This window comes from Eleginops maclovinus, chromosome 5 (assembly GCF_036324505.1).
Source record: "Eleginops maclovinus isolate JMC-PN-2008 ecotype Puerto Natales chromosome 5, JC_Emac_rtc_rv5, whole genome shotgun sequence".
Taxonomy (NCBI): Eukaryota; Metazoa; Chordata; class Actinopteri; order Perciformes; family Eleginopidae; genus Eleginops; species Eleginops maclovinus.
In genome coordinates, this window is record NC_086353.1 from 8,948,197 (window position 1) to 8,969,118 (window position 20,922).

The window sequence follows — 20,922 nt, forward strand, 5'->3', positions numbered from 1 at the left end:
ACTGGACTACTCAGTATGAATCAGCATTTTGCAAAACCATTTATGCACACATTTTTCTTAATGTAGCCTACTTAGACATAATTGGACATGAACAGCTAAGAACAAGGAGGACAAAGCTAGAAAAAAAGGTGGGAATATACCGGACTATCTGTGGACTACATTGGTATGTAAATATGTAGGTGTGTATTGTGCAGGTGGGTGGTGGTGAGTGATGATAATTTCAGCTGCTTGAGCTATTTGTTTCCTTAGCTCCTCCACTTTGAAGCCACTCCAGGCCACACTGAACTTACATTTCAATTAATATAAGCACTTTCTTGCAGTATGGCTTTTAAAGAAGACTTATTTGGCCTTTTCTTCACCTATACATTATGTGCTGAGCATTTCATGGCTCGCCACGTATTTAAAGTAGACATTGGTTTGCACTTTTTTAGATACAATGCAAAGAACATTATCATTATCCTGCCAATATATTATTGATGAGTGTTTATGATGAACAGTGTTTTCACCAAGTAAGTTGATGCTATGGTAGTCTGAAAAAAAACAGGCTACATTTGATTAATGCTTTTAATATATAAAAGACACATAACATAGCTCGCCATTTAGGTGGTGGCTGTATTTTGTACTGTAGTCACCATTGTTATTAATCTGTATGTTTCCCTGCTGTGGGACTAATAAAGGATTTCTGATTCTGATTGAACTGACCAAAGTATACCACTAATAAACAAGCTGGAAGTGGTAAGGATTGTGTTTACATTATTTAAAATCTCCAGTAAATCTTCAAAAAAAGTGGCTCCTAAAAAATACCAAATCACTTTTGCTTCATTTTAAAAGTAATTTTGCTATTGCCTTTTGGGTATTAGGTTCTTAAACCAATCAGAGGGGATCTCAATCAGCACCCCTCGTTCGCAGCTGGTACACCTTCACATGAACTGCAGCTGACTGCATCACCAAAACACATCAGATTCTTATTCACACATTTCTAAATGGAGTCATTATCAAAAGCAGATGAGCCGTTTCCTACTCCTCCACCCTACTTCTTACCAGGTAAAAAACTCTTAATTTACCAGAAATCATAGGTTTTAACAGTACACGGTTAAACAAAAAGTTTGTAATTGTTCTTCCAGATGAAAGTCAAACAGGGCGAGATGCGAGGATCTACCATATTCACTCACCTTTCAGCCCTCTACCACCGCCTTGCTTCTCTTTTTCTCCTGGAGTTGACTGCTCCACCGAAACTCACCCAACTCTAACTGGTACATGCTCGCCTAACACCTGCCTCCATTTTGAATAAGTAGAGCAGGCCTAAATGTCACAGCTTCTTTGTTCGCAATTTAGTAATGTTCATTCCTTTAAAAACTACTTAAGTTGAGGAGCCTATTACAATAGTTTAGTGTCTTTTTGTGGTCATTTTGTGACTCTTTGTAGTGACACAAAATGACCGCGCATGGCGGTTTTTCCCCTTGTCATAATCATTGTAAATCTTTGCTACTTTGCATCTGTTCTGCATTTATTTGCAGTATTTTGTGTCACATTTTGGAGGTCAAAGCCAGGGAGGATTGACACTTTGGGACCTTATGCAGGTTTACCAATTTGTCTATTGTGGGAATGGGAGGAATTGCAACAATTTGTCATTCACAATTAATTCAAGTTAAGACATTTCTACTTTTGGATGACAGTTGACACCTCTTAAAGCATTGATCAGATAATGTTAATGTTTAAATATGATTTGAAGTTAAGGTATTAAAATATCGTAATGTTACGTCTTGAATATAAGTTTTCCTTTTCATCCCCACATGTATTCTCTCTAGTGTCCCCTGCCCCTGTATTTACTCCCAGGCTGAAGTTTGTGAGCTATGAGACGGAGCTGTGTTGCTCTCCGGGTCTGACGACATGCATTTCCTGTCAGACGAGGGTCACCACGCAGGTCATCTACAAAGTCGGGAGGCACGCGTGGCTCATGTCTCTTGTGTTTGTGCTATGCTTGTAAGGGGATACTCGACCAAATACCTATTTAATTTGATTATTTAGTTACCCAGCATAATTCACACATTGAAAATGCAAAGACTGATGTGTAATTTCTGTTTTACAGCTTGGTGCTTGGATGCTGTCTGATTCCATTTTTCGTCAACCATTTCAAGGATGCCTATCACACTTGTCCTCGCTGTTACAGGGTCCTCCATGTACACAGGAGGTCATGCTGTGAATGAAAACACACGCAATTCACTACCAAGAAGTTCAATTATAATATGTGTATTTGTCAGTCAGGATAACTTCAAATAAATATATTCATATGTGTAAATTGTAAGAAGATAATACTTTCAGTCATGTATAATTTAGATATTATTTACATTTAATATTTTAATATTTTGTAACAATTATATTAAATAAAAGTTTTCTGTGGCAATCTTTCATGTTTTCTGTCTTTTTTTTTATTTTTAAAGAGAATCCATCAGAAGAAAATGCTGAATGCGCAAGCAGGATGCCTTTTAAATGAAATGCCACATTTGACAAAATAAGAAAACATTCCATTGGAATAATGTTTAAAGCTGTTGAAAAGCTAGAAATGTTACCTTTTTTTGAGTTATTTGTTTTTCTTACGCAATCAGTTCAGAATACTTTTATTGATCTACCGGATATGTACGTTGTTAGAACAAGTAAAGAGCCAATTACTACATCCAAGGACATGAATGAACTTTCATGCTTCAATTAGACCTTGTTTCCACAGATTTCTTTATCAAAGCTACATTGCATAGATGTTCACCTAACTCTCACTCTTGTCATCAATACATCCACGTTGATTGGATTAAGCCTTCTTGTGTACTTGCACTGAATATAGTGAACGTGCCCTCGTTGACATGACACCCGAGGATTAGAAGTGTGGGTTAATTTTAGATCTTTGAGCCTCAGGTTAATGAGCATTTGAGATACAGCGAAACCTTCTACACGTCTAAGGTCAAACACTCCCTTTGCCACGCCCTCCTGCTGCACGGGTATAAGACACTGTTAGGATGTCTGCTGGAACCCAGCAGCAAGAGACTCACAGTCGACCCCTGCATGGCAGAGAATGCATCAGTTTTTCCCCTACCTCAGCCAATTAGTTTCCTCCTTAGTGTCCTCCCTTTTTTTCCTTAAGCACTGCAACCGTAAAACTGAACTCCTCTCCTATTTGGTCCTGTGTGTGGCCAAAACGCCTTTTATACCACCTATGTCGATTTCCCGCTCTGTGTCAGGACTGTCTGGGAAGGAGAGACCTATCAGCAACACTTCATCTACAACTACTTTGACAAAGATCCAACAAAGAGCTACTTTGACCAAAGTTGCAAGAGAAGACAAATACGGCTCAGTGACGGAGCGACTGGCATCGAACCTCAAGCAGCTGGGGAAGAAGAGTCAACCCAGGAGTCACCTGCCAATCGCTAAAGCAGTGTCTGTGGCCGAGCTTGCAAAGAGAAAGGAGAGAATGCTGCCTTCATCACAAACGTACAGCTTCCCATTCTCCAGCTCGGGTGAGTCCCTGTCTAAGACACAGCAGCACAAACATATGAGCCAGAGCTCTGTAAAAAGTGAACCAGAGGTGAAGACAAAGCCCCAGGAGAAGGTCGGCCTCACACTGACTCTCCCACCTGACGCTGTCCTGCTGCTGAAGAGGAAGAACAGTGAGAAACGTCAACAATCAGCGTGCAGAAATGCTGGAAGTGGAGGAGGTGTTTCTGGAAGCGTCTCAGATTCCAGGTGCAGGAGGGAAAACCTCACTAACAGGCGCCAAGCAACATTAGAGAAACACAGCACTTCGAGTAGCAGAGTTGGTGCTAAAAACAAAAATGACGCTCATCTTGGAGACATAAGCTCAATTGTGAAAATCTCGCTTCTAAACGAGCAACATAAGTATGATGATGTGGAGTATGAAGAGGAGGACCATTGTGTGGATGAGCGTGTGGTGCTTAAATGTACAGAGTGGCTGCAAGGGTTGGAAAACACACCAGTAACAGAGGGAAACCGATCGGATAAGAGTAAAAGCAATGTGAACAGTTTCTAAAGGTGGAACAAAACAGTTGCTTAATTAAGGTGTCATCTTACAACATGAGAACGAACTGCAGTTTCTGTGCTTGTTTTGTAGTTGTGGTTGTGTTATGACCCCCGGTTCTCTGGGTCTAGCCCTGAAAAGAAATTAAACCCTTGTGGCAGTGTCTACATCTTAATGAAACTTACAGACAATTGACATGTTCTTAATATGTTCTCTGCCTGAAAGTAAAACATAAAGAAATCAAATTTGTTCTGCACTTTTTAAAACCTGATAAAGACAAAGAACATTTTAGCATTTTTACTTATAGTCATAACGCATAACGAATACAAATCACCTCTCTGAATTAAGTGATTTTGTAAGAAACAAAATTATTCTGGATTCATATTTGGTTTTGTGTAAGTTTACGATGAGTGTTAAATGTTGTTCTATTTTAAAATGACATGTAATACACAGGGAAAGTCTACACTGACAGTTTTAAAGATGGGTCGGTGGGTTCAAACTCATGTTGTACAGCCATAATGATCGATACCTGAAAATGAACTTTAAAAAATCTAGTGGAGATCTGCAAGTTTCAGATATTCCGTATGCTGTAATTAACGGAAAAAGCTCGACGATATTTCCTTTTAATGCAATCATGCAGCAATAAACAATCATGGAGTCTTGGGTTTGATTATTTCACTTTATTTAATGTAAATATATAGCTTATAGCTGGAGCTTGAGCAACATTTAATAGAATGTATCTTTGATACCGTGGAAAGAGTAGTATAAGATGATTTTCCAACCTTAATGCCAGGGAAATGTGATTTCTGAATGCTTTATTTGTAATGCAACTCTTTTTTCATGCACTATGATCAAGATTTACAGCAAGGATCCTGTGAGTTTATGTTCATATTTTTTGTTGATAAGTTATCAATATATATTTTTCAAACAGGAAAAACGTAACAAATGTGGTGTATTAGACTGAAAATAGTTCTCTACCTGTCTCTGCAAGGCATGAATAAAAAGAAAATTGTTCCATTTTTTACTGGAGAACTGTAAAAAACAACTATTTTTAGAATTTGTTACCATCTTTTCTTCAATGTGCCCAAAGTTGTCTCACTCAATGTAAGTAGCTTTGTAGGGAATTAGATTTCCTCCTAGTGTGTGCTTAGTGGCAGCTTAACTTCCTCTGTTACTAATGTTACAACACGTGAGTTTGTTTATCTATTTGAGCGAGTAAGAGATATTCCATGTATGATCTTCAACAAATATTTTAAATAGTAATTGAAATAATCCCATCAAAAAGGTTAATTCATATTACATATTCAAGTAAGTTATTTTCCCACAAAATGAATGTATACATAAATAAGAATCAGTGCGTGCTTGAGGGATACATTAACAGATGGACGATCATTATTTCCAACGGTTGATTCGTCTCAGCTGTACGTAGGCCAGGAACATGCAGACCAGGATGATTCCCAGCAGAGCGACCTGGTTCTGCCAGAAGCCCCACACGGAGTAGTCAAGGCCCTGCATTTCCAGAAACACCTCCCCTGGGACCCTGCAGCACAGACAAGATAGGCTAAGTGTGTGTGTGTGTGTGTGTGTGTGTGTGTGTGTGTGTGTGTGTGTGTGTGTGTGTGTGTGTGTGTGTGTGTGTGTGTGTGTGTGAGAGGGATTATGTGTTTATGTGTTTTAAGAAGTGGCTGTGTCATTGCTCAGCACTCACTTGGTGGTGTTGCTGTAGAAAAACTGTCCTGAAAACTCATTGATGAATGCAGCCTGAGAGAGACAAAGAGGTTGGGCTTTACAACATTTCTCTCAACAGATAAAAGACAAGATTACATTTAAACCCACTGATCTCATTCTCACAACCACACCCTTCTGCTGTTGTTCTGCCTATTTCTCATGTCTTACATTTAGTCCATATCTGAATATACTGATCCATTTCAGCCAGGAGAGCCAGATCAGCATGCTGTTGAGATTGACAAGATAACCACCAAAGACCTAAAATGTAAAAAAGGGAAAAGGGAAAGTACACTTAAAAACATAATTCTGCTTTATGTATTCAGGACATACTGACTTGTTTATTTTGTTTGTGTCTCAAATTCTCACCATCATGAAGACGAAGGGTAGAGCAATGAGGATGTTAGCCATGGCAAATGAAGATACGCTCGCTGACACGAGGAAGGCCAGACCAACTCCCGCCAGACTGACCAGAGACATGGTCAGCGCGAAACACAGGAAGGCCACAAAGGCAGGGTTCAATGCTGAGAGAGGGACGGACGATGCAGTTCAGATTCATTTTAAATGTAGCCAGTTACTGAATATAAATGAAAGCATTTGTAACATTATCCATTGGATTATAAAACACAATCTAGTCTGAATACTTTTGGATTATTTTCAAATCAAACATTGGGAATATTCAACTTTATCCTATTCTATGTTCAGTACCTACAGTTGGTCAAATTAAATTGCAAACAAATTCAAATTAAAACCCAGTTAGCTCAAACTACAAACGTAATGTGTGTATTCTACCATACTCTATATGGGATGGGAATACACAACACTGTTTCACATTTGTGTTTTTTGTTGCTGCTGTTCTTAATTTGCTGCTCTTGCAACACAAGAGAAGCACTTATTGTAATCAAAATGGTAATGTTGTCTTCCAAGACATAAAAACTCTGTCATCCATAAAACATCTTAAATGATGATAAACTGAAATCAGTTATTACATAAACCTGGTAAATATAGATGTCAACAGTAAGTGAGCAGTATAAGAGGGGACATTTGAATAAAATCCTGAGTATTGCTTCTAGCAGATTTAGCCTGGTGGGTCCAGACATGGCAGAAGGGTTAAATGAAAGGTTTCAGATAAAAATATATAACAGCTGGAGCTGAACTGGGGAAGACAAAGACAACTGGAACCAGGCGGCTCCCTGTCATCCTCATTTTATTTCTGAAACTTGAACCACCTTGGGGATAATACAAGTCTGTGCAGAGAGAAATATAGCCTGTCCCTTAAACAAATATTTCTGCTTCCACTTGCTATGTATACAATTGTTGAGATCTCTGCAGTCCTGAAGACGGCAGATCACATACGTTACAAAGCAATCTCAAAGACATAACAAAACAATACTGTTTCTTCTCTGCATAAGGAAAGTGTGTTTGTGCTTGTATGTGTGAGAGTTACCCATCATATAGTAGGCGATGGCTGAAAAAATAAAGATGGGGATGATGCGGTTGGGGATGAGATCAGCGAAGATCTTGGACAGGAAGTAAACAGAAGTACGGTAATAGCCACTGGAGTTCTCGTGACTGCAGCAAATATTAGAAAAAAGATCCCCAAGAAACACATTAACACATAAATACAAACTTTGTATCTCAGTTAGAAACATGGTTTTGTTAATCCAGAGCTGAAAATAGTCCAAATTCACTATTTACTTAAAAACAAAACTATATATAACCTGTAAAAGAAAGAATCTAAAGACCCAGGGCTCAGTGCCATGGACAGAAAAGGCAAGCGGATTATTTTTGAGACATACTAACGTATAGCTTGTTTAGTTTTTTCAAACGATTTTATACAATTAAGAAAAATATAGAATAACACCAGTCTAATCCTTGAAATAGTATTAAAAAGAGACATTGTATCCACATGGATCTATCCAAGCATTGAAAATCTTTGTAGTCATGAACGTTTGGCATACACGCGCACTTCAACACGCACATACAACTCTTATTCTTCACTCACATGAATATCGCCCTTTCATTGATAAAGAGTTCAACAGCAGAGAGATTCCCAAACACCATGTTGATGATAAGGAAGAAGAACGCTCCACCCCTGTCACACAGAGAGAAAGAGATCTGTTTATCATTTCATCTGATGGATAGTTAGGCAACAGACTGACCTGGGTTTTATCCATAAGACGTCTTGAGACCTATTTACTTTATTTCAAATGTATTTGACCGTGTTCCTGTCTACGCAATAATGTCAAATGAAACATTCAAAATAATTGAGAAACATCTTTTATGTGATCCATTAAGTAGTTCTGCTGTAATTTGGCCTTGAGTTGGGCTGTGGAAAGGTGACGCCTTTAAGTGTGCAAAGGTCAATTTATAGCAGATACACAAGGCAGGTTTGTGTGTGCTGTACCTGTTCTGTACAGCCTCGGGCAGTGTTAAGGGCATTTGGTAATAAATGAGTCCCACCAGAAGCGCAAAGAAGATGTTGAGAGCTAACTGAGCGTAAGACGTCTGGGGGTTCCTCAGACTGTTCAGCACGGTCCTGCCACACACCACACGCATCTGTATAAAACACAGATGGCACTTTTTTTTATGGGCATAATCACAGTTATAAACAGAGTTCATTCAGCGGGCAGCCAAGCACATAGCTTTCTGGCACAGTCATTAAACTGTGACGTTATATCATAAACTCAATTCAATTTCAGTTTAATACAAAATTGATAACAACATAGATTTTAATTTCCCCTTTTAATAGTTGTATGTCCTTTTTAATGTAAGAAACATTAGTCCATCGTTTTAATTTGTTTCTGATTTGCAGAGTAAGCTGACCTGATAGCTGAAAGATGTAACGTAGTCTACGGGCTCGTCTTGACATTTGACCCCTTCAGCAAGGCTCTTGTCCACGTTCAACTCCTCAAGCACTTTCTGGCACAGCTGGGACTGGCGGTACTTGGTTGCCAATGTGTTTTTACAATCTGCTGTAGAAAGAAAGGTAGCGGTCATTACACTTCACCTCTTTTTAAATATCAGTCATGTACTCCTCTCAGGGTTTGGTGATTTGCAGCCATTATTTTGGTCTCTAGGATAACATCTAAAACTGGGTAAAGGAGTAAAGTGTCACACTGGTCTCAATGAGGATATTGACTTCACATGTTCATTGTAAATTATAATTTACGCAATGTCATGCTCATTATTTTTGTAATTGTTCCCCTTGTTATGACACTATTGGCATCATCTTATTCCCGCCCATTGGTTATTGCTGCTGTAAAGGTGGGGAGACATTCATTGTCTGTGTGTTAAGAGTCATGACAAAGACAAATATTGGACAAAACACATTGGCTTTTCAATGATTCAGCCACTACAATAAAGGCATTTTAATATGTCATTTAATGTTATTTGCTCTTATGTTTTGGATGTCCTGGTTTGCCTTATTTTGCTATACATTTAAAATGCTGAGTGTAAATAGAATAAGAGTCAAATCAATACAGCAGTAAGGTCAGAGTGGCTACCATATAACTCATTCTATTTTTATGGTCAGTACACAGTACTGGTTTACTAGTAATGATGACCACAACAAACAGACCAAAGTCCGTTCTACTCTTGTTATATTTCTACGGCTGTAACTTAAGGACATCGTCACAGTGACTTACTGTCAGTATCATTTTTGCGTAATTGTTAGCAGGAAATAAAAGCAGCTACCTGATATACCTCGAAGAATAATAGCAACACTCTTTCCAAGTATATTGATGAGCTAATATATTCGCCTCCTAACCCTGACCCTAGATGGATTTTTGTTGAATAACCTAGTATTTAAAGGTAATTTCAAATTAGGCATTAAAACCTATTTTTGCTCAATTTGACTTGAAGCCATAGTGTTTTTCTCTTACCCACTATTCAAGCAAAGAAAATGTATTTAGTTAGCCTCTGTTAGTGTATATACCTAAGCATTGTGTTTGGAGTTGTACCTGTAGTAAGGGTTTCTAGTGTTGATTTTGCCTCTCCATTTGTGATGTCCATGAAGAAATCAGCAGGGTTGTCGAAGGACTCAATTTGGTAGCCTGTGAAAAAAACAAGCGAATAAATAATATTCACAACACGTGCAAAACTGTAATAAATGCCTCTATAATAACAACAAACAATATCCTGATAAAGTAATAATTGAAACAACACTTCTTGTCAAGGTCCTCCACCTTTCATACACAAACATACCAAGGTGTGTGAAGTATTCCAGTGTATGGTCTGCTGCTCCTGCGTACACCATTTCGCCTTTATGCATCAGAGTCAGATGGTCAAACTTTCTGAAGATGGAGTAGCGTGGCTGGTGGATGGAGAAGATCACAGTCTTACCTCTTCTTGACAGTCTGTACACGCATAAGAAAATGTGTTTACTTCCATATTGTCACGGAAAACACAAAGACAGCCGTGGATAATAATAATAATAATAATAATAATATATTTAATTTGTAATGCACTCTTCATTCCAAGGGAATCTCAGAGATGTTGCAGACGCTGTAGTAATAAAGCCAACATCTAACAGTATATTGCTAAAGGTATGACAATGCCATATGTAGCAGCATTGTATGTGATAGTATTAATTTCTGACTTTCTAGTAAGCCATTGTAATGCACGATGAGGAATTAAGAGGAAACAGGTCAAGAAGGTACAATGTTTTAATTAATAAACATTGCCATGACACTTCCCCTGTTGAGTACGTTAATACAAATGTTTTGACTGTATATAAGTTTTCTGTTATGTTTGATTATGAAAATGTGGCATTAACTCATTCAATATTTGCTATGTTTTATATATTTAATGTGCAAATGAGAAAAAAGTAACTCACACTAGAGCACACTGAAACATTGAAGAGCGGTAAAAAAAAATACATCTTTTTTTTTCTTTCCACGAATGTAAAAGAAGAAATGTTAAGCAAGCAAAATTTACCAGAGAAAAAAAATAAACAATATTTTCGTCTGTAGTGTCTTGCCTTGATTAGAAATTGTGCTGTACCTGTACAGTAGATTGATGATACAGTTTGCAGTGTTAGAATCCAGTCCAGTGGTCGGTTCATCCAGGAAGAGCAGAGAAGGCAAGGTAATGAGCTCCATCCCGATACTGCACCTCTTCCTCTCCCCTCCAGATACACCACGCAGAAACTCTGTTCCTATCTGCACACAGAACACACCAGACTGCAAAGTTGACCCGCAAAGTAAAAATACTAAATACTAAATGTTAATGTAACTCAGGAAGTTGTTTTGAACATTTTATTGTCAGTGCATAGCCATACGGTTAAAAGTCTGAACGTCTTTACAGATTTAAAGAACTATGGGAAATTTTATCATTTAAACACTATTCTCTCTTGGTGTTAAAGATCCATCTTATAAGTGAGTTACTTTCTATATTTGCACTGGTACTGTAGTGTCTTAAATAAGTGCTTCTGCTGAGTAAGAGGTTATTAAAATAATAGTTTTTAAGGTTGAGTAGGACTCACAGTACTTAATCACATTTCTGATAGTGAGGGATGTGCAGCAATTAGTGTGTACCTCACTTTACCTTTGTACCTGCACAGTCTGTCAGGCCCAGGTCTTGTATGATGGCATCTACTCTTCTGTTTTTATCAGCGGTGGAGTGATCACGAGGGTTGAGGCGCAGGTTGGCACTGAACAGAAGGTTCTCCCTCACAGACAAAGTGCCCATCAGGATATCATCCTGAAAGCCCATGGATGATTTAGGAAAAAACGAGTAAGTGGAATCCAAAGTACATTGATGTTAAAAAACGTGTTATATGTTTGCATTTGTGTACCTGGACCACATAGGCAGAGCTGAGCCTGAGTTCAGATGAGACAGCTTTTCCAGCCACCAACACTTGTCCCTGCTTCAGTCCAGCTGGGTCTTTTCTTCCTGCGATTACATCCAGAAGTCTGACGAAGACAAAGAAAAGGATTCATGTTGTTGGGGTTTTACATCTCTGTGAGACAGTGCCCGTCTGTTTGCATGTACATAAACATGTTTCTTACGATGTTTTACCACTTCCGGTTGCACCCATAATGGCATTCATCCCAGGTCTCATGATGCCGCTACAAAAACCAATCAGAAAATCAAGTCATGTTAATTTGTTGATAGAGCACACTTTAAAACAATCATACTATCTGGAATGAATTCTGTCGAAATATCATGATATAAAGAAAAGTTCAAAGCCAAATGTAAAACTTTAAACTGTAACATTTTCTTATTTAAGCTTTAAAGTTTTGTACAAGCACAACATCAGAGTTAACATTTTTACATAAAACATGCCTCTCAGCTTTTGTATTTAGCACATGCTGAAACTATAAATGGGCTGTGGCTGCTTTAAAAAGTCGATATTAAAAATGGTGACATCATGGTGGGTACATTTTTTTAATCCAACATTTTTCTTGATATCATTCCTTCTTATTACACTTTAGGGTTAGCATGTCATTATCAAGAAACAGATTATCTTTCACTACTCAATTGTGTGCCTTTTGAATGCATTCAGGGTTGAATTATTTTATTTAACTGATGATGACGATATATTGGAAAATAATTGATTAAAATAAATGCTTCTCCCTCTGGCTATAGATCTGATGTCAAGACAAGCTTGACTTTGTTGGCAAATGTTTTATTGTCTCAGCTTTCTATAATAAAACATTAAACAAATATACTGACGGAATAAGCCCCTATAAAATACTAAATATAAAGGTCAGATGGATGAGCTACAAACTACACAAAGCTTGATCTTATAACTCACTCATAATTATAGCTTATAGCATTAGCATAAAAACTGTGAAAAGCAAATAGGAAGCATGTGGAGTGTTGAATTAGCCTTAGCATGATGTATTCAGAAGTTAAATGCAGTTACATATTATGTGTATGTGTCTGAATACATGTACACATTCACAGTGGAGTATCGTGTCCTACCTTACATCGTTGAGGATGCATTTTTCAGGACCACTCTTAAAACACAACCTCTTGTCCTGAACACAGTAGATCAAGTTGCTGAATGTGACAGTTGGACCGGGTTCCTGAAAATACTCCTCAACATCGCCAAGAACATGCTCCTCCTTAGACATCTTCAAAAACAGCAGTGTTTCCAGCAGAGAAGTAAAGGAGTCAGGTTTAAAGATGGAGAAAGACAAATAGGCACAGTCTGACAGAGAGACCTGTGCAGTGGGACAGAGGGATAGAGAGACAGGTGGAGGTGAGAGAGAGTTTGATGCAGTGCCTTTCTGTTATACACTCAGCTGATCTTTGGACTCAATCCTTAGCCCATAGACTCTAAAGAAGATAGTGTGACATTGAACTTTTCCCTGCAAGACTCAAGGAAAGCCGTATCTGCATGTAATTGAAAAGGGAATTAGTATCCTATGACTAGTAGTTTAGTGTGGCTTATTTTATGCTTCCATAAAGATTGCAGTATTGAAGATTTCACAGTATATTTATTTGTTTTTCGCCACACTAGATACTTATCACTGTATTGTCTGGCTCTTCCACTTTAATATTAGATACATGTTTAAACTTCTTATATTTTTTCATATTTACTATTGTAAAAGGGTTAGGGTTAAAATATTTTGCATATGTCTCTTTCTTTTGTTTTAGAGTGTTGAATTAAAATAATGTACTGCATAGTTTGAACTCGTTGCTAAATGCAATAAGGCATGATTTCTAACCTGTGGATTTACATTTATGGGTAAGGAATTTGTATAATTATACAATAATCGTGTGCTATCATGTAAATGTGTTGATATTGTAAATATTCTTCTCTCTTTTTGCACTATTTTATTTATCTTATTTGCACCATGCATGTTGAGTTGTTGGAGGAGCACGCGACATAAGATTTTCATTGCCAACATATACGCTGTATCTGCTGTGCATATGACAAATAAAACCTTGAAACCTTGAAACCTTGAATTAATGTATATATAGGTTTTTTTTATATTAATACTAAAAGCACATATATATGCTATAAAAAAAATGCCTTCACCATTGGGCAATATTATAAACAGGGGAGTCCAAATGCTTTTGACCACATTAGTCATGGTCCACTTTTCAAGGGCCAGGCTGCCCCCTTCTGTACAGAATGCTGTACGGCAGGCTCCTGGGTGGGATCAACTTTGTTTTTCTCTGACCTTTTCTCTTTTTTGCCGTTGTCCAATCAGGCTTCGTGTTCTTCACAGAGACCCGCCCACAAAAATCCCTAAGACCAATTGCTTTTCAGCCGAGCTTTAAAATGGGCGTGGTTTGTCCCAGAAATTCTTAGGTGTTGTCATCGTGTTCCTTAGTTTGGTGTGTTTTACACTGGGCGTACGGGCAGAATTTAAGACGTTCACAATGCGACTTTAAGGGCAGATTTCCCCCCTTTTTTTCTATAGATGGTTAGGGTCGTGACGCGTTTTTCTCTTATAGTACACGGGAAAAAAGACATTTTAAGAATCTTCGGAAACGAAACAATCGTATACTTCACACGAAGGCTAGCTTATAAGCTACTAGCTAACGCCTAACGCTAGCTAGCTATGGAGGAGAAGAAGGAGGAGGGAGAAGCGGAGATCCAAGAACACGGCCCTGAGCACTGGTTCTCCAAATGGGAACGGCAGTGTCTAGCGGAGGCCGAGCGGAGGGATGATCCTAACGAGGAGGAGACGGAACAAAGTCAACAGAAACTGTGGCACCTCTTTCAGAACTCGGCTACTGCGGTAGCACAGCTCTACAAAGGTCTGTACCGAAGTTCCAGTGAAGCTAACTGTCAGAGCTAATGAAAGCTAATCCTGCTACCAGTGAGAGACACAAAGGGCACTGGCGAGGCTAATAGTGTTAGCTGTTACTAGTTGTTTATCGACAAAATATGTTTCCATGGGTGTGAGGGAGTACTGGAATGTGTGTTATTTCAAATTGTGTAGGAACTCGACGGTTGTGCGGTTCTCTTTCCGATATGTTGACCCGGCTTCGTTGCCTGTCGATGGAAGCTAGCCCGTTGCTAAAGCTAACAGCTGCTAACAGCCGGTCACCGTGTCAGAGTGCGGGACAACGGGCTGCATCTGCTCACTGTGGCCCGAGCTGTCAGAGGTCCTCCGGGGCTAAACGCATTTATAGGTACTATGACCTGAGGCTGTACTGCTGATTCAGCAGTGTATTTTTAATGGTTTTAGAGCACACTTATTCGTCCGGTTCGGACAAAACATGGCTCACTCTTAAATGTTTTTGTCCACCCTATTACAGTTGCATAGCTCGTCAAAATGGCGATATCCAGGGAGGAGTTTGCCGAGTGAAAACAACTCGTTTGTTGATGATCTAAAAACGCAGCAGTGGTTAATTGTCGCAATGTTACTGTTTGGTTTGATAAATCAAGGCATAAAGACATTTTATTGCCACTAACGTTACCATTGACTTTTGCTGATGACTGCATTGTTGTAAATATCCAGAACAAAATGGCGATATTATTAAAGTAAACACTTTCTTTTTAAGTCTCGTTTTGGCCTTCTGCTGAGTTTAATAAACTTAACACCCTTGTAAATTAACTTAGGATTCTATCAGGTTCTGCTTTTAGCTCAAAATGAAACGGGACATTTAAAACGTCTGTATAAAACGGCGACATCATGGTTAATTAGATTTGACCTGTAGCTTGTTAGTATGAAGTGCTCAGAAATTATTGCAGAATAGTTAAAAACTAAATTATGACTATGAAACTGCATAGACCTTTGGACTTACCAGCTCTTTTTATGATCCTATTTCTGTATCAATACTCGTCTTAATAATAATAACAACAATTGTCAAGGTATAGGTAGCTATAACAACACTTTGGCGGTGTTTTGTAGCCTTTAGATTGATTCTTAGTTTCAAACAGGCCTGATTGGTTTCCTCTTTGGGTATACACGACACAGTTGTATTTTTAAACCCCGTTAAAGACTGTTTCTAAAGAAGAAATTTGAGCTTGATAAGGGGCGTTTGGGGTTTATGTAGCAACAATGACAATATTAATGTTTCTGGAAAGTTATTATGATAATCTGACCTAACTTTTTAAATCAAATTCACAGATAGAGTATGCCAGCAGCAAGGCCTCTCTCTCTGGGTGCCCTTCCAAAATGCAGCCACAGCTGTCACAAACCTGTATAAAGGCAAGTATCTTTGACTGTTACCAAAATTCTGGTTCTCTTTCAGATTTTTTGGAAGGTATATATATTACCTTTGTTTGTAATTTCCAGATTTACTAAAGAAATGTGTCCTTGTGTGTTATCAGAGAGTATGGAGGCCCGCCAACGGAGCTATGACCTGGGCATCCACTTGGGCCACCAGCGCAGGAATAAGGATGTGATTGCATGGGTTAAGAAACGCAGAAGAACTATCAGACGTGAAGACCTCATCAGCTTCCTGTGTGGCAAAGTTCCACCTCCACGGACAGCACGTGCCCCGCCAAGAGTTGCGATGGTTTCTTCAAGCCGACCATCGCCCCCAGAGACAGGCAGTTCTGTGGAGACAGACCTGCAGCCTTTCAGAGAGGCCATAGCATTGCATGGTAAGTGGAAATGTTCGGTAAATAGCATTAAAGTAATGGGAATGACACTTGTAACGTTCATACAATTGGCTGGCTTTCATTTTTTCTTTCTTGTTTTTCATTCTAGGCCTTAGTGGTGCCATGGCAAGCATTTCTGTGCGTTCTGGTCCACCTGGTTCCCCAACTCACCCTGCCCAATCCCTCAGTCGTCGTAGGAATGGTCTTCACGACGTGGACCTTAACACCTTCATCGCTGAGGAGATGGCTCTCCATTTGGATTCCACAGCCAATCGTAAACGAGGCCCTGCCCCCTGCAGTGATGTCATCACAGACTCACCTACTCATAAACGTAACAGGATGCTCTGAACTTTTCCTACACCACTAATCCCTCCTCTGTCCTCTCCTTGGTGGCCGACTGGACAGCTGATGAGGACTGATGCCTTGGCCAACCTTTGAAATCTTCCTCCTTTTCATCTAAGTTGCAATGCTACAAATAAAGAACCTTAACTATTACCAATCCTCACATTTTTTTCCCTTTTCTTTCACCCCTCGTCTCACATCCTCTCCATAGAAGTGTTCTGTTTCCTTTCCTGTTTGTTACGTTGCCTACAGTAGATCTGATAGAGAAGCGAGCACACATCACACTTGAAACCCTTAAATTGCAGAATGTTGCGTTGAGACATTGTTTATTTGGCCGGGCTCCTTTAGTTCTTCGTATCCTATAATCAGATGGACCGGGCTGTTGCCTGCTGTTGCAGTTCTGTTCCCCTAGTTCTTCAAGCATACTTCCTCCTCCTCTGTGGAGTGCTGGCCAAACTTGACTGGACTGAATCCCGGGCTCCTCGGGGGGCTGAACCACCTCCTTGCTGTGGGGTTTCAAAATGCTTGTCAGCGTGTGTATCTCATTCTGCTGCTGCTTTGTGTGTTTGCGTATCTGACAGCCGAACTGCCACTTACTGTGTTGTACTTGTCTTTGCCTTTGAGAAAGCTGCTACAGTATCTCTGGTTGTTGTGCAACAGTGAGTGTGGGTGTGTGTGCGAGTGAGAGTGTTTGTATGTGTGCTTGTGGATGCAGGGCTCTGGCAAATCCAGCACCCCACTTGAACGAAATATTTCCTGTTTTACGTAAATTCACCCTTTTTCCCTTTTTAGTTGCTCTTTGCAGCCCTTACCAGGGTTTTATCACAAAGCAGGTTAGTCTTATTTACACAGATGATTGTGACTCATTACTGTCAAGAGTTAGCCCTCACTTAGAGTGGTGGGGTCACAAGCAATGCGCTAGGTGTATTTTTAACAAATGCTTTGCTCAAGTACTCATGTCCTGCATTCTTATTTTTTAAGTTTCCAATCACACTTGTGCAAAAGTATTGTCATGTTTACAAATAATACAAATATATGCTGTTTCCCTTTTTGCGTCACAATACAAATAACTACAAGCATTTTAAATTAAGAGCATTTAGGGTGATTCAAAGCTTGTAGTTTACCTTTTATGTTTACACTTAGCAATTTGATAAGAACATAAACGTGTGCTCTGCCATCATTTTGTGAGTCCACACTCGTGATTTAAACTTATAAATGGACAGGGGACAGTAACCTGTGAAGTAGTTTGGGCCGATGGCTGTGATTTTATTTTGCCAACTCATGGATTATGGGTGTGATGGTTCAGCAAAGGCTTGGGATACTTGGTTAGCTTACTTCACATCCTGCTTTGTGATACAATCTTGTGTACTGTGTGTAAATAACATGTAGGTGCTGTTGTATGTGGTACATATTGTAAAAAGAAGTGCAAATCCATTGGGATGTCCATGTACAATAACAATTCTGACATTAAAGAAAATACAAGCATTTGTGTTTGTTGTCTTTTAGTTTTTCAGCAGTTAAATACAGCATTTTTGTGACTCTTTGCACCATCTGCTAGGCAATGTCTGTCTCAGTGCAGTATAATCTTGACTCTAAAAAATGATTTTATTAGGAATCACTCCTGGCCAGTTGAACATAAGGATAAGAAGTTGCAATGAAATGGAACAACCTGACAGTCAGTAAATCTATTATCTATTGCCTTGCCTTGTTCGTTCTCAGTTCCTTAATCATTCTTCCCCTCAAAGAACTTCATATTCAGTTATTCTGTTATCAATTGCCAAAGGCAGCAGAAATAAAGGATCTGCTGGGAGGAGGGCACAGTGGCTGTATATCAGTTTTTATTGTAACTGGCAGAGTTCTGTGAAGCAGGCTCTCAACAAACTTCAAAAACATTGAGCTCATTGTGCAGTTCAACTTGGCCAACACATGGGGGCGACACAGACTACTTTGTTCTAGTTCTCTTTTCCTTTTGTAAAGAAGCTTGTGCTGCTGAACACATTAAGTGGAAGCTGAAATGCCAAAGTAATAGACAATAAAATATTAACCATGCGCAAACAAGAGTTTAGTCATTTTGTAATCCATTAAAACACTTCGCTTAACTTTTTATAGCAAATTATGAAGCAATACAAATATTAGAGAGTTAAATAGAAACTGTTGCAACAAATAATGGATGCTAGGGGACATACAAAATTATAAATGAGCGAGCTGTCATTTGAGGTGACTCAATGCATTAGGGTGCTTTGTAGTCACACTGTTGACTAATTAGAGACCTCTTTCCAGAAGAATGAATACGATTATAACAGACCTTGAGCGGCATGGATATCAGCATATGACCTCTGTGCTTTCACTCCTGTTTAGTGAGCAGCATGTCAAAAAGTACACAATAGAGCCCAGGAGGGACATACTATTTTGTATGGGGTTAGCACCACCATTCTTTTCACCAGACCTAGAAGCAATTTATTTTTTGGTTTTCCTCACCTATCTGTCCAAACAGGCCAAAACAGTTTCCACCTACACAGATCGTTTCATACTGTTTTTTACAGTACTAATACACATTTTATCCAATCATTTACCAGATTTAGAACAGAAAGCCTACAGGATGTCAATATATATTTTTTCTGATAACCCAATGCAGTTTTCTTTTCACTGTGTTAAATAAGACAGTCGAAATCTCTAAATATATAGACAGTTCATGCACATCCAAACTCACAGAATTCCTGCAAAATGTGTTGGCATTTCACCTTTAAGATTCACAGTGGCAACAGTCATGAGGCTGACTCTCTTGAAAGTGTGCGAACTGTATCCTCTCATTTAAGAACTGTCAAAAATTCAACTAGCTGTCTCTGGATCAGGATACAGATACAAAATATAAATCAGAAACAATTTTCTTGCAAAGTTGGTTTACACTTACAAGGAATTTGCAGCGACAATCTTGTTTAAAAGCCATCTGACTGAAAACATTATTGGGGTGGGGAGGGGGGAACCGTGTCTTTCTTAGGCCCTCACGAAGCCCTCTTCAATATATAAAAATAATATTACTGTAGTTTTTAACCATTCTTTTCTAAAAGAGGCAAAGCATAAAGATTTGTAAATGTTACACTCAACTTTAAACCTCAATATTTTAATGGAACAAACATTCAGCCACCAATGTGCAAAGAAGAAATTAGATTAGAAAAATTGGCACATGAACTGATCATAGTGCAAAGAAATCAAATAAATTATCCGGTTTCAGAAAGAATAATAACACCCTATCCTGCTCTCTGCAAAAATTGAGGCCCTCCTCAGCCAAGAGAACAATTAGAATAGACTCCGTGTTTTTTGACCCCCACTCGCCCTCAATTAGCTTTCGTACATTCCCTAAAAAAAGCCCAAAATTACGTTTTCCTTTTCAAGCAGAAGTCTTTGCAGACTGCATGTGTATCTCTGATCTGACAGCCGGTTTGACCTCAGTGAGAATTATGCACTGCTCTCTTTCTTTGCTCAAAGAACTTCCACATCTAAATAGAGTTACGAAGGAGGTGACACAGATTTTGAAAGCTACCAGGTCAACAGCAAGTTTGATGAAACTTTTAGGGTAATTTTTGATTTCCTCAATCTTCCAATCCATCAGAGCAGAGAAGAACAAAGATCTGCAACACCTCTACACCACATCCAGCATGAATATCTGTTCCTGCTTTCTTTGCTAACAGTGCATGCTTGTTTTTGTTTCATCATGTATCTGAAGGCTCTAAAGGCTGCTATTTGATGGAACCATGGAAGAGGAGCAGAGCTGACCGCAAGCTGTTTCACACTTCAAAAGAAGCACTGTGCATGTGTGTGTCTGTGTGTGTGAGGAAGAGAGAGAGAGAGAGAGAGACATGACGAGAAGCAACAAGTGTCTGAATGTTCCAGAAAACCCCTCGAAGATGGCCATCTGGGCTGCACTGGTATCAGCTCACACGCACTCATAAACACACACATATAGGTGCCTTCTAGGATGCCGTCTGGTCTGACAGAGAGAGTTGATGGTGGGTCTTGTGAACCATTATTGACACACACACACACACACACACACACACACACACACACACACACACACACACACACACACACACACACACACACACACACACACACACACACACACACACACACACACACACACACACACACACACACACACACACACACACACACACACACACACACACACACACACACACACACACACACACACACACACACACACACACACAAATTGTGTGTCTGTGTGGGATTGACCATTAGGGAGCCTTAGATGGCAGACAGCTTGCGATCAATGATGCACTAGTTATCC

The 20,922-nt window shown here is 39.2% G+C and overlaps 3 protein-coding genes across 4 annotated transcripts; 2 read left to right on the forward strand and 1 right to left on the reverse strand.

Moving 5' to 3' along the window:
• The first annotated feature begins 885 nt into the window (after positions 1–885).
• LOC134864758 (lipopolysaccharide-induced tumor necrosis factor-alpha factor homolog) lies at positions 886–2,354 on the forward strand. Its single transcript, XM_063883984.1, has 4 exons — positions 886–1,044; positions 1,125–1,253; positions 1,809–1,983; positions 2,090–2,354. Exons 1-4 carry the CDS (start codon positions 984–986, stop codon positions 2,205–2,207), a joined length of 483 nt encoding a protein of 160 aa, XP_063740054.1. The 5' UTR covers positions 886–983; the 3' UTR covers positions 2,208–2,354.
• Positions 2,355–4,689: 2,335 nt separating this feature from the next.
• On the reverse strand, positions 4,690–12,984 carry abcg2b (ATP-binding cassette, sub-family G (WHITE), member 2b). 2 transcript variants are annotated; one of them, XM_063882741.1, is made up of 15 exons: positions 12,680–12,984; positions 11,761–11,820; positions 11,547–11,664; positions 11,297–11,452; positions 10,754–10,911; positions 9,956–10,107; positions 9,712–9,804; positions 8,576–8,721; positions 8,157–8,308; positions 7,755–7,844; positions 7,197–7,321; positions 6,119–6,273; positions 5,921–6,010; positions 5,733–5,785; positions 4,690–5,564 (listed from the first exon to the last, which is right to left on the reverse strand). In XM_063882741.1, the coding sequence occupies exons 1-15, from the start codon at positions 12,829–12,831 to the stop codon at positions 5,417–5,419; spliced, it is 1,848 nt and encodes a 615-aa protein (XP_063738811.1). In that variant the 5' UTR covers positions 12,832–12,984; the 3' UTR covers positions 4,690–5,416. The 2 variants fall into 2 exon arrangements, with proteins under 2 accessions (XP_063738811.1, XP_063738810.1); XM_063882740.1 differs by having other exon boundaries at positions 8,576–8,724.
• Positions 12,985–14,013: 1,029 nt separating this feature from the next.
• hapstr1b (HUWE1 associated protein modifying stress responses b) lies at positions 14,014–18,092 on the forward strand. The gene is made up of 4 exons (XM_063884090.1): positions 14,014–14,470; positions 15,790–15,870; positions 15,993–16,268; positions 16,375–18,092. Exons 1-4 carry the CDS (start codon positions 14,272–14,274, stop codon positions 16,611–16,613), a joined length of 795 nt encoding a protein of 264 aa, XP_063740160.1. The 5' UTR covers positions 14,014–14,271; the 3' UTR covers positions 16,614–18,092.
• Positions 18,093–20,922: the final 2,830 nt, after the last annotated feature.